The following is a 14,241-nucleotide window of genomic DNA, read 5'->3' as shown; positions in this document are numbered from 1 at the left end:
TACGTTTATCTAAAGGAGGCACATTTTCTAGCACCAGGACATACAGCATGCATTCTGGGGGTAAATGCAGTGTCTCTTACAGGTTATTATTGGAGTTAGTGTAAAGGGGGTTATGAGCACCCAGGATGAGCCCACTTTCGGTTTTCCAAGTTTAGTTTGCGCTCTATATATAAAGCTCTAGATTTAGCTAAGGGTTGAGCTAAGACTGGACCAATTTCATTTAAGACTGGATTATGTAAAGTGTTTCCATTCTTTAGTGCAGACTCCTGGCTATGGGTTTTCTCTGGTGTGGATAGCTTTGAATTAGTCGTCTGGAGCAGCGCGCTAGTCACATTAGTTTGGAAATTATCCAATCTCTTAGTTATCAGATTAATAAATTTCTCCTCCAAGACTACACAAAATGGTTTAAGTATAGAATCGATTAAAAAGGTGGAATCACCCGTGCTGCGGGTGTGCAGGGCAGTTGATAACAGGCCGATGCCGCTTGTAGTCTGCCCCGCAAGGTCTCCTCAGTCACATGTCTCACGCTGTCGGAGTGCAGGGCAATTGATAACAGGCCAATACCTGTCTCCTCCTCCCACACGGGCAGCCTGGAGCTTGTGGTCCGTCTCCGCAAGGTCTCCTCAATCATGTGTCCTGTGCTGCAGGAGTGCAGGGCAGTTGATAACAGGCCGATGCCTGTCTCCTCCTCCACCTACTCGGGCAGCCTGGGGCTTGTGGTCTGCCCCAGCAAGGTCTCCTCAATCGCATGTCCCCTGCTGCAACATGTAAAAAATGGCACCTTTGACGACAACACTGTGCTTGGCTGGGGTGGAAGTTATAGTTACCTTAGGACATGAGTTACAGTTACTAGACATAGCTATAAATGGTGGATTTTAGTAGTTGTTTTGAGGTAAAAATGCTACATATTGATATGTGTGTGTGTGTGTGTGTGTGTGTATATATAAATACATCTATCTATCTATCTATCTATCTATCTATCTATCTATCTATCTATCTATCTATCTATCTATCTATCTATCTATCTATGCCTAGTCCATTTTTAATTGCCTTTATTCTTTCATGATGATGTCATGTTTGGTTTTCAGTCACCAGCTTTTATATGTCTGTATCAAGGTCTATGACCGAAACGCATTCCAGGGGCTAGAAGTATCATAACAAATTCTTCTACCCATTACTCCTGAATTCCTTCTGAGTGTGGGTGACTCATGTTTGAGTATCTCTGTAAATTTCTTTTATCAGTAGCCGCACATGGCACCACTCAACACCCCAAGCGGTGGCACGAAAACAGCAGATCTCAGTGGCCTTTCGATATATATATATCTAAAAAACTTTTTTTTAAAGTTTACCGGGACTTTATAGTTAAGTTCTGAATTTACTCACACAAAACCAGAGAAATTCAGCAGTTATAGTTAGAGTTATTTAAAGTAACTTTTAACTCGCGGCCGTAGGTAATTGTAACTTGCTCCTTTGCCATGCATACTTTTTCTTTTCAATAGTTTGACTTCTAATGTTTCATTGATATTTTTATTGACGTTGTAAAAGTTGTCATGAGTGGTGTCATATCTGGGGTAATTAGCAGTGGATGGCAAGGGCGTGAGTTATAATTACCTTAGGCGGCGAGTTATAGTTACTTGAAATAATCGCTTTTTTTAAAAAGGGCAGGAGACCACCCTTTCCTGACATTGAAATGCTTTTTAGCCCTGGCAGGTTCTATAAGGGGCCCCTAATCCAGGGCTAGGGGCTCAGGGTAACCTTACCCAGGCCCCTTTTCTTTTTTTTTACTTATTTTCTATTACTTACTGGTGGACACCACTAGATAGTTTTAGCTAGGACCATGTTTCCATAGCAAAACATTTTTGACTTGTCTATATCTTTGCCACTGTTTGACGAATCATCACACAATATACCCAAAAAAGTCGGCCAGTGATTCTTGTTGTTGACAGGAAGTTTTGGGCTTATCCATGAAGCAGGGGACAAGAAAAAGGGTGGGTAAAAAAATGTGCTTTTCCCATTTTAATTCCCGTAGGAATATTGAACATGGCTACAGCCCAAACCGCTGGCCGGAATTACACCAAATTTGGCAGGAAGGTATTTTTTGGTACACAGATTACCTTTACAAATATTTGGTATAAATCTGTTCAGTAGTTTTTGGGATATTAAAGGAAAATACGTTTGTATATCTAGGGCCGTGAATCCTCCTTGATGACTTTGCGAATAATAATCATGCATGGAGCTGCGGGGCTCTGATTGGCTGTCAACACTTCAAACCAGGAAGCGTTGGCAGCCATCTTGGGACTCGGCTTCAGCCAAGACCCAGAAAAATAGTAAAACAAAAAAGAAAAAAAGAAAAGGGGCCAGTGTAAATACACCCTGACCCCTTGGTGGTGCTGGCATCCCATAGGGACGCCGCCAGGGTTAAACACATAAAAAAATAATAATAATTGCTGCAGTTTCCAACAATGTCACACATTCAAGGGAAATATATATATAAAAAGCACAAGTTACCACGCATGATTTAAGAAGCCCCCACATGGGCCAGGTCCCGGGGGCATTGACATTTTTTATTGAATTGAATGTGAGGGAAGATGCGCGGTCACCCCACAGCCCCAGGGACCACCACCTCCCTGGGGCTAAACTCATTATGTGTGCATGGGTGGGTGCCCAAGGACTGCCACCTTCCTGGGGCGCAATTTTTAAACAAATGCTCTCACTTGCAGAAAGTGTATTTTTTATCTGTTACCCACACCCAAAGGTGCATGCAGGGAAACAGATGAAAACATTGCTTCCTCAAGCAGAGAGCTGCTATTTCAAGCAGTTCCCTGCTTGTGGAAGTAATGCCAGCTCTTGCAGTATGCGGGGAGCCGGCTAATACTGCAGGAGCCTTGAGGGTCCCCCCGCTGTCCTATCCATTATGGGATGGATGAGAGAGAGAGAGAGAGTTATTGCAATGGACTCTCTGTACAATTACTTCAAAGAGTCAGACTATCAATATGTTTGGTACTAATGTTATAGTTACGTTTGGATGCAAAGCAGAACAGAGTCACTTATGACCTAATGGTCAATGTCTTGTGCTGTCACTCAGTAGACTGAAGGTTCAAATCCTGGTATTGCTTGACAGTATTTTCACTGTTAAACATTCCTAGTGATCAAAAACTGAAGTATTTTTACCCTTGAAATCTGTGGGTTGAATGTCATAGCTAAGTCTGGACACTGTACAGTAAGGCGTCACCTCTGGCCTAGTGCTTAAGCTCTCAAACATGCACCCTGAAGGTTAAGGGTCCTAGTCTGTGTGAGTGTGTACGTATTTTATGCTTTAGTTTCTTTTCAAATATAACTACTTCAGTTACATACTGGAAGGTGATCTCACTCTTTTTAATTGACAAAAACATTTTTCTTTTCAACTTATCCAGAAATATCTAATTCTAAGTATATTATTGATCAAGGCCTAAATCACTCTCTCTCTCTCAATCTCTCACTTTCTGTCTCTCAGGTTTGGGTGGTTAGAGGGGTTGGTTGTAGGAACTGGACGCCAGTTTGTATTTAACGTAAAGAAATGAAAACATAGACATTCACTGAAAAAAACAAAGGTTACAGGGACGTTATAGTTAGGAAACAGAATTTAAAAAAACATAGGAATTCACTTAAAAAAAACAAAGGTTACAGGGACGTTACAGTTAGGCTCACATTTTAAACGTACAAAACTATAGCAATTCACCTGCTATAGTTAGAGTTATCTCAAGTAATTCTAAATTGTGCCTTAAGGTACCTATAACTCTCGCCCTCACTATGCACTGCTTATTACCCCACAAACTATGGCACTCATGACATCTTTGATTACATAATTGATAATATCAATCTAATATTTGCAGTAACATTTTTTACAAAAAAAACTGTGCATGTAGGGGCGGGAGCATAGTTACCTTAGGGCACAGGTTTTTCAGTGAAAAAAATAATAATATGTATATATATGTAATGCCGAAGAATTTCACCGCACTCCACGAGGTACAGATAAATGTGTATTTTATTGATGTCAACAACCACCAATGCGTTTCGACTCACCAAGGAGTCTTGCTCACGGTAAGTGAGTCCCTTTTCACTTTTTCTTTTTATACTCAATAGCCCTTCATCATGCACAATGCATTCTGGATATCGTAGTTTACACAAATTAAAAATGTCCCAATCCCATTTTAAAACACAAAACTCTAATTTCTTCTGTTTTTCAATAATCCTCCAATCCTTTCTGGTTATTAGTTAGTCACTACTTTGTTTTCTATTTTTGTTTCCAATGTTTCACTTATTCTACTTCACATTCAAAGGTATTATTTGTTGGCCATTTACTAAATAGAGCAAGGGCTGTTTTATATGTAGTTCTACATCTATGTTTGAACTAAAATCATGCATTCTCTGTCAACTGCTTCTCTTCTAGTGTAATCCTTGATTTTCAAAACATTTTTTCATTTTTATCAATTATGTTTCACATTTTTCCTGTTTTCTCAAGTCCACCAAAAGTACCAGTAAACCCTTGCTCCAAAACAGTCAATACCACCATTTAACCTCAACACTTTCATCATAAATATCGACTACAGATTCAGCCCCTACATAGTATCATTTCTATCATTACAGTGTACCTTGTCATATTTTGAATCATTCTGAATCATAAGGGAACATGTAATTCCTCGTCCATATTCAACCCATATGGTATTTTTGTGCGGAGCTGAATAATATATCTACTCTCCAATTGTCGGAGCTTGTGGATTCTATCACCCCCTCTCTCACTCTTTTTGATTTGTGCTATTCCCACAAACCTTAATGATCTCCAATCATTTGTATGTACTCCTGAAAAATGTTTTGCCATTGTATAACTCATGTCTTGGTTGGTAATAGCTCTGGTGTGCTCTGAAATCCTTTTCTTAAGCGGACCGGAACATCATTTTGAGACTAAGATAGACACTTATACGTTTATTCGAAAAATCAAGTTGGTAAAACATTTTAGTACACATCAACCACGATTCAGAGATATACAAAATGTACAGAAAGATACAGGTTTGGTGATTGATCTAATACAAGATATCAAAGTGTGTCAAGATTTAATGAATAACTTGGAAGATGATGAAATGATATCTACTCAAGTATTAAAAACAATGGGGATTCAAACAAATGACCCTAAATACAGTCATTTTAAACCGATTTCAAAATTCTGTCTCATTCTAACACCAGGTAATAAAGTAGATTTATTCTATGAAATGGTCATTAATGACTTGCAGAAATTGGAACATGCAAAATCAATCAAAAGGGTGAAAATGTAACTATGACTGAACGGAAAAACCTTCCAACGACTTGCGGATAATGATAATATTATTATCAAACCTGCAGACAAGGGAGGTAATATTGTGATTCTTAATTGGAATGACTATGTAAATGAGGCAATGAGACAACTAAAGGATGTGGAAAGTTATGAGAAATTAAGGAATGACCCCACTGATCAAATACAGGAGTTAATCACAAAAAAGTTGGAAGAATGGCGGAATGAATTGCTGATTAATGAAGAAGAATTCAAATATTTAAACCCGAATTATCCGGTTTTGGCTACTATATACTTTCTTCCAAAGATTCACAAAACATTAAATAAGCCCCCTGTGAGACCTATAATTTCAGGGTGTGGATCCTTGTTTGAAAATATATCAAAATATGTTGATCACTATATTGCTCCACTGGTTTCCTCTCTTAGTTCCTATATCAAAGATACGGGGGATTTTTTGAGAGTGATAGATGGCATTGAATGGCAGGCAAGCTACAATTTAGTGACGGTGGATGCAGTATCATTATATACATCAATTAGACATGACGTAGGGCTAAATGCATTGAATTCTTTCTTACGACAAAGGAAGATTGAAGAGAAAAGATATTCGGAAATGCTTGTGGAAATGGTAAAACTGTATCTAAATAATAACATCTTTATCTTTGATAGAAAGGTATATAAACAAGTGAGAGAAAATGCCATGGGCATTTCTCTCTCTCCAAGCTACGCAAATTTAACCTTGGGCTGGTGGGAGAGAGAAATAGCATGGCAAGATAAATATTCAGAACATCTGGACAAAGTGGTACTATGGTTACGCAATATAGACAATCTGTTTCTAATTTGGGATGGTACCAAGGAGGAATTTGATGTATATTTCAAAATCCTAAATGATAATGATTGTGGTTTGAACTTTACATATGACATCAATTACAAACAAATTGATTTTTTGGACATTAGACTGTATATAGAGAATGATCAGATAAATACAACTATGTTTAGGAAAGCAACATCTACTAACAGTGTTCTGCATGGGAGTAGTTTTCATCCGAAACCATTGTTAAAAAGCATCCCCTCTGGGGAATTTCTAAGAACTAGACGGAATTGCTCCAATGATAAAGAAATGGAAAAACAATTTAGTAAGGTGCGAAAACGATTTATGCACCGTGGGTATCTAAGAGTAAATATTGATTCTAGTGAGGAAAGAGCTAAAAAGATACCTCGGAAGGACACTTTGATAGACAAATGTGTGAAAAAAGGAAGGGACAAGGAGGAAGTGTGCCCTCGTTTAATTCTCACGTTCAGCAAGGAAAGTAAGAACATAGAAACAATGTTTAGAAAACATTGGAAAATATTGAGAAGTGATGAAGATTTGGTGAAGAGGATAGGCTCTAAACCACAAATAACATATAGAAAGTCACACTCATTGAGAGACATATTGGTGAACAGCCATTATGTAGCACCAACAACAAAAAAATGGCTGAATAATGAAGCAGTGGGCTTCTATAAATATAATAAATGTAAAGTGTGCCAGATTGCAAGGAATACAAAAACATATATGGATTATAAAGGGAAGGTCACACATATCTCACAGACAATTATCTGTGAGAGCCAATATGTGGTGTATATGCTTGAATGTGAATGTGGACTAAGATATATTGAGAGTACAATATGTCCGCTCAAGAAAAGGATTTTAGAGCACACCAGAGCTATTACCAACCAAGACATGAGTTATACAATGGCAAAACATTTTTCAGGAGTACATACAAATGATTGGAGATCATTAAGGTTTGTGGGAATAGTACAAATCAAAAAGAGTGAGAGAGGGGTTGATAGAATCCACAAGCTCTGACAATTGGAGAGTAGATATATTATTCAGCTCCGCACAAAAATACCATATGGGTTGAATATGGATGAGGAATTACATGTTCCCTTATGATTCAGAATGATTCAAAATATGATAAGGTACACTGTAATGATAGAAATGATACTATGTAGGGGCTGAATCTGTAGTCGATATTTATGATGAAAGTGTTGAGGTTAAATGGTGGTATTGACTGTTTTGGAGCAAGGGTTTACTGATACTTTTGGTGGACTTGAGAATACAGGAAAAATGTGAAACATAATTGATAAAAATGAAAAAATGTTTTGAAAATCAAGGATTACACTAGAAGAGAAGCAGTTGACCGAGAATGTATGATTTTAGTTCAAATATAGATGTAGAACTACATATAAAATAGCCCTGGCTCTATATAGTAAATGGCCAACAAATAATACCTTTGAATGTGAAGTAGAATAAGTGAAACGTTGGAAACAACAATAGAAAACAAATTAGTGACTAACTAATAACCAGAAAGGATTGGAGGATTATTGAAAAACAGAAGAGATGAGAGTTTTGTGTTTTAAAATGGGATTGGGACATTTTTAATGTGTGTAAACTACGATATCCAGAATGCATTGTGCATGATAAAGGGCTATTGAGTATAAAAAGATAAAGTGAAAAGGGACTCACTTACCATGATCAAGACTCCTTGGTGAGTCGAAACGCATTGGTGGTTGTTGACTGCAATAAAATACACGTTTATCTGTACCTCGTGGAGTGCGGTGAAATTCTTCGGCATTACATAATTTTGAGATTGGTCTTCTCTGTCACTGGGCACCGGCAGTGGAGTGCACCGCCCAGCAACTCTTCGACCACTTTGTTTTAAAAAAAATAAATAAATATATATATATATATATATATATATATATATATATATATATATATATATATATATATATATATATACACACACACACAAAAAGCATACGTGAATGTTTAAGTTAGATGTGTAAACCCATTTATAGTCTTATGCTAAAACTGCTAGTATAATAATACCCTCAGATGGTAATAACAACAATAATGTGCATGCCATTTTACTGCCATTTTTTGCTTGTGGAAACCATACACAGTTTTTCATTGGTGTGATATAGTACTAACGCGTTCATATGCTGTGTTTACTGCATCACATAAATCTGTATCAACATGATAAATATGCAGTAGTCGTACTAAAGCATCCTGGTGTAGTATGTAAAAAAAAATTACTCTTGACTTCCAGTGATAATTTTCAACCACCCAGCTACTGTTGTTGCCTTTAGTCTTTCATAAATCCTTTGACACACCTGCAGCACATAGTATAAGGGATTTTATGCCCCTTCCTTTTATATATATATTCATCTAGAATATAGCTATTCTATAGCTTTATTTTCACTGCAGATGCTTGTGAAGCTGCCCCCATTTATCTTTTTATAGCAGTTTTATTGGTGTTGGTTAGGTCTGTCATGCTGTGTTTTTGCTTTTAGGAATGTGGGGACACATTGGCAAAGCCAGTAGGCCTACCTTGCGGTATCGTAGTCTTAGGTTTCAGGGGTGTAGTCTGTCATCAAAGATGTCATTTGAGATGTCATCAGTAATGTCATCAATGATGTCATTTAACATGTCGTGAGAGATGTATTATGTGAGTTCATAAGCAGTGCATGGCAGAGACGCAAGTTATAGTTAGTTAACTAAACTATAACTGGTGTATTTCATTGCTTTTTTGTGTTGTAAACATTAGTTCTTATCTGATTCGAACACATAATTGATGTCACTAAGTGGTTGCAAACCAATCTGATACCCCAGTATGTCTTTCAAAATGTAATAAACTTAATGTAAATAATAAATGAAATGTTTAAAATGTTATTAAAAAACATTTTTTTTTTACATTAATTCAACCTATAAAATCTAACCAAATTTATCACATAATAGATAAATAATAAAGATAAAAATGTCAGTGTAAAAGTAACTGCACTCATGAATTATGTTGTAGGAGGGCCCACCTCCCTTTTGAGGGATTGAAGAATATGTAAGTCTAGACCTCTGTGTAAATCTACATTCGTAAATGGCAAATAGTAAAAAAAGTAGATTTACACACATAGGTATAGTAGTAAATATACACATGAGCAAATGTACTCATGTATATTTACCTTTGTGAATAGTGCCCCCCTATATGTGCTGCTTTTAAAATGTGATTTCATGTTTCAACACAAGGTTCTCACATCTTGGATTCTCAAACCACTTTTCATTTGCCTTTTTAGCTGTGTGTAGATTTCCATGTCAAAATGGAGGAGTTTGTGAAAGGCCCAATGCATGTTCCTGCTTGGACGGCTGGATGGGGCGTCTCTGTGAAGAACGTATGTACTTACATCTGAAACATATGGCTATTTATTGTTATTAAGAAGATTAATAGAGCACTGTGTGTAGTTTATCTGTAATTAAAAATGGAAAATGCTCTAGCAGATACATAATTTTATTAGCAGATACAATTATTTTAAAGGATGGGTTAAAGTTCACATTAATACATCTACTAAATGTGGAAGTAAGTAGAGGTAGACTATCCTCTCAAATAAAACAGCTTAGAGTTGCAACTACCGATGAGGGATGGAAGAGATTTTCAAGGTGCTGCCTGTGTCCAAAGAGCCCTCCATATATCCAAAAGGTGCATCTTTTAAAGGTTAAATAGTGGCCCGATATACTGTAATCTCTTTGTGCATACATGCACTAATTAATGGTGGAGTGATTTACAATATAATGTTACATTTAATGTGAATCAAAGATACCTGAGGTATCCATTGAAATGTGTTTTAATTCACCTCTGCACAATCCCACTATCAAATTTGCATGTTATTGCTGAATAAAATGAATAAAGTATATACACAGCATAGTGCCTCATTGTATTGAAGTTAAGCTACCATGTATTGCCATGCTCTGAATATTTGAATTGCTAATCGATTCACAGGCTTTATGTTTCCATGTTTATTGTTTTCAGGTCATCAATGTTTATTCAGGTTTAATTAAATAAATAGGTGCATGTGAATATGAGATTTTGGCATTAAAATGTAAAACCTGTTTGGCAGCTGCAATATATGTACAGTTTGAAGGGTTTTGGAAGTCCATGCTCAAGGATTTGTTCTCTGGATCTTGGAAGATGAAACAATGTTCAGCCTGCAGTACCTGTTTCTACCTCCGACTTACTCTTGTATACCAATGCAATTACATTGCTCTTACTGTCTCAAGGTTTAGTAATTCAGCATCAGGAATGGAACATAAAGAGAGCTATGTTAGCCATAAAAACCTTCAGTAGCTTCTGTCCCATACCAATCCCTTAACCTTACTCTCGTATCTCAACGAGACTGCTGGATTTGGGGCGGCAGCACCTATTCTTGTAGGTGACTGAGTCACTCTCACACCAGTTGGCAGCTGTTGACTCAACCCTCCTGGCTCTCTAGCAGCACCTCACTCAAATCCAAGGGGTAAAGGTGATGTGTAGCAGCCTAGTGCATGGAATTCTAAAGACCCCGCAGGGAAGTCTTGGTGAACAAACCTTACCCTTTTCTCTCTAAATACAAATCTCTTACACACACAGGCAAGAAAGGAGATGCAGGATTGTTTTCAATACATTTATTAAAAAGACTGCAATCTACAAGAAAACGCATGAGCAGCAATGATTAGAAAATCAGGATTGTGAAGATCAGAGATGTAAATATGAACAACCCAACATATTGCAATAAACGTGAATATATAATTCCTACCTAAAGACTATTCACTAGCCTTTACTGAGAGCATGGCAGGGTAAGCCCAATCTGTTCATGCAGTGTCCATGAGAAGCACACCACACCCCGTTACTTTAGTACAAGGTTGGGTCTCCAGTCTCCAGATCAGGCTTTGTAGAGACACAAAGGCTGAAGTTGGGTGCAAACTGACATGGAGTGTAGATGGAAATCCTGGCTGGAACCCCCTCAAAAGCCCTTTGTCCTACAAGGTGTTTATATAAGGAACATGTTTTGTTTTTGCAAAATAAGCCTGATGTGGGTATGTACCTAAGGGTTAGACTGTTTTCTCACTCTTGTGGCAGCAATAAAAGATATTATCCTGTGTTCTTCTTATTCTGTTCTTGTCAACCCGGGGCAGAAGAACACAATGAAAATATGTCATGCATAACAATGATAATGACACTCTTGCAGAATTGCAACTGATTATAAAAATACAAACATTACCAGTAAAACAATACATGAAAACAGAGCATATTATCTTGGTGAAAGGGCACAGGTCGCAAGTCTGTGATAAGCCAAACACAGGAGCTTAAAATGGACCCACATTGCCCTCTCACGTTGATGGAACTAGGATGCCAAGACCAAAGCCCAAAGCCTGAAAATGCTCTAACTAAGAACCTAAAATCATAAATCAAAATCATACATCAGAGATAAAATGTCTAAGTCAACATGCAAAGCAGGTCAACAGACAGGCCAAATTAAGAAGCAATTTGATGTCACATGTGACTCTTTGAAAAGCCAATGGGCACATTTTACCAGTATTTACGGTCTTGCAGATAATAACTGATGTCTTCAAGGAAGATTGAGACCAAAAACACTCCACTGCGGCAGGTGACAAATTGATCAATGTATTGACAGAGGTTTCCATGGAGTAAAAGTGTGCAGAAACGTCAGGTGCAAAGTTAGCTGTGAAGGTAGCACTGTCCATTGTGCCTGATGTCATTGGAGCCAGTAGGTCCACACGCGGTGGCTCATAGTATGCCTTGCGAATCAGCCTCAGTCTCAAGGGTCATGTCTGTGAATATACCCTAATTGAGAACACTAACAGATCCTTGTCCAAAGGAGGCACAGACTGCAGAGTGAGAAACACTATATGTGCACATTTATAGAGGCACCAGGTTAGGACTGGTCGAAATGTTAATCGCCAATTTAGCTCCAGTTCCTCAAGCAAGGAAGCACTGAAATACTGCATCATGCGAACACAACACAGCTGGTATAGTGGTAGCTCCATCATTCTGCTTTGCTGAGATAGGACAACCACTGGATATCAAATATAGAAGCAGCAAATTCCTGCAGTATTTGATGCACTGAAAATTCTATTCACCAATTTTCCAAAATGGTTGGTGAAGTTGGTATTTAATAGGGACTGTATCTCAGCTGATGACCTTGCTATCTGGAGATCGAAGGTCTCCTTGGCTGATGTCAGAGCCATGTTATTGGAACAATAGTGCCTTTAATTCGCTCAGCTTGTCAAAGTTTACATTAGAAGTAGAAAGTAGGGCCACAAGTCTGCTACTTTTATCTTTTGTGGGGGGGGATAAAACATGGCAGCAACAAGTTACCATTTGAGTAACTGAAATCGCATAAGTGATTCCTGGCTTCTTTCCACAGCAGCTTTAATCAGTCAGGACCATTTAACTTCCTTTAGAATGTATCTGAAATACTGAACAAATCAAAGAAACAAGAGTACCCTTCAGATAGCATGCCAAATTTGTGACCTCCGCTTTGCCAAGGCTGTGCAGGTTCACCTGATTACAGATCATAGAATGACTAACAGTAGCCTCACATTTGCTTCCACTAAGAAAGAACTCTGTTTCTCCATTCAGACACCTTTCATTAAAAGGCAACTCCCACACATTGTGTATGTGACTGTCTCCTAGCCACTTAAACCTGCCTACTGCAAAATGCTTTATGCATTTGGTGAAACGAAAGGTGGAAATGGTCAGATGTATTACTGCATGTATTAACCATACTGGTGAGGGGAATTCTGCAGCAGTAAAAGTCAACTTTTCCAGATTCTCAGTGATAAGCATGATGTATCTAGCTTCTTTTTTAAACATAATCTGTTGTTTTCTGGACAAATTAAAAGCAGCAAACAATTCAGTACCTTTCAGTGCTTCCAAGGCATGCAGCCACTTTTGAGAACCTACAGTGTCTAACTTAACTGCATGATCGAACGCAGCTGGCCTTGTCCAAATTGTAAAAAGGTTATGTCATTCTAAATAATATCAATTACAGATGACACAATATTACTTAGGGTGTAAATTCTGTTGGACAAAGTGTTCATGCCATTATCAACAACTGCTAAAGCCTTATCCATGTTTTACTTCTCAATTTGCCTTAAACGGCAGCAGCTTCCATCTGGGAAAGTATCCGGATCTCGTTATATATGGCATACAGAAAGCGTTTTGAGCGTGGCTTCCTGGTCCTAACAAGAAATCTTGTAAATCGACTTCCTCTGAAAGGAGACTAAGGTGTTCTTTGACAGCTGCTAAGATGCCTGAATGTAATCATTGTTGGCACAGTTTACTCACACTGCATGTAGTAGCAATACCTGAATGTTGAGCCAAGACATGGCGAGGGTCTGGCCGGCTTGCTCTAAAACCCCCTGAGGAATTAACAAAATGTTCCTGTGGCCCATTTGTGTCTATTGGCCACAATAACCACCCACTGGGACTCAAAAGTGAGGGATTAAAGCTACCATTCTTTACACAAGCTGTTCTTCAGTAACATTTAAAAATATTTTCCAATTGTGAAAGGTAGCTGGTTTGGGGATAATGGGCGCATTCAATTCTTTTACTTTCGCTAACCCCAGTCAGATGTTTGTTGAATGGTGTCATTTAAAAATATAATTTGTAGAGTAATAAGGCATGCTCTAAACAAAGCTTCCTAACCCTGTACCTGTGAATCGTTTGTTCCCAATACACTCTTCAAATCAATAGTGTTTTTCCAATACTCATATCCTTCAACAGCAATCCAGTAATCAAATGAATCTGAATAGATTAATTTTGTGTCACTAAGCAATATTTTCCTCTCTCTGAAAAGCAGAAATTTCGAAATAATATGACTCACCATTTCTAGTGTCATGCCCAGTAAAATATGTAAACTTGTCTACATACGTTTTGGAACATTCCACAGGTGGAGTTGAATAATGTTCCCATTGTTTGTAATTATAAACTAATCGTGGACTACTAGCTTGGTGCAGAAAGTAATATCCATAAGGGTGATAACAAAACATTTCCCCATAATTAGCTGTGTTTATATTCACATCTTCACTTTCAAATACAGTATAATATTCAAGCTCAGAAAGC

General features: G+C 37.8%; 1 protein-coding gene across 2 annotated transcripts in view; it reads left to right on the top strand.

The window, feature by feature from the left end:
* Positions 1 to 14,241, top strand: part of SVEP1 (sushi, von Willebrand factor type A, EGF and pentraxin domain containing 1) — an 881,565-nt gene that overhangs the window by 849,600 nt on the left and 17,724 nt on the right. For both annotated transcript variants that reach the window (XM_069240886.1, XM_069240895.1), the window contains one exon: positions 9,416 to 9,511. In XM_069240886.1, the coding sequence (XP_069096987.1) occupies positions 9,416 to 9,511 (96 nt within the window). The remainder of the gene's footprint in view (positions 1 to 9,415; positions 9,512 to 14,241) is intronic.

Source organism: Pleurodeles waltl, chromosome 1_2, assembly GCF_031143425.1.
Source record: "Pleurodeles waltl isolate 20211129_DDA chromosome 1_2, aPleWal1.hap1.20221129, whole genome shotgun sequence".
NCBI classification, from domain to species: Eukaryota; Metazoa; Chordata; class Amphibia; order Caudata; family Salamandridae; genus Pleurodeles; species Pleurodeles waltl.
Note: the sequence above shows the minus strand (reverse complement) of the source record. Positions and strands in the feature narration are given on the sequence as shown.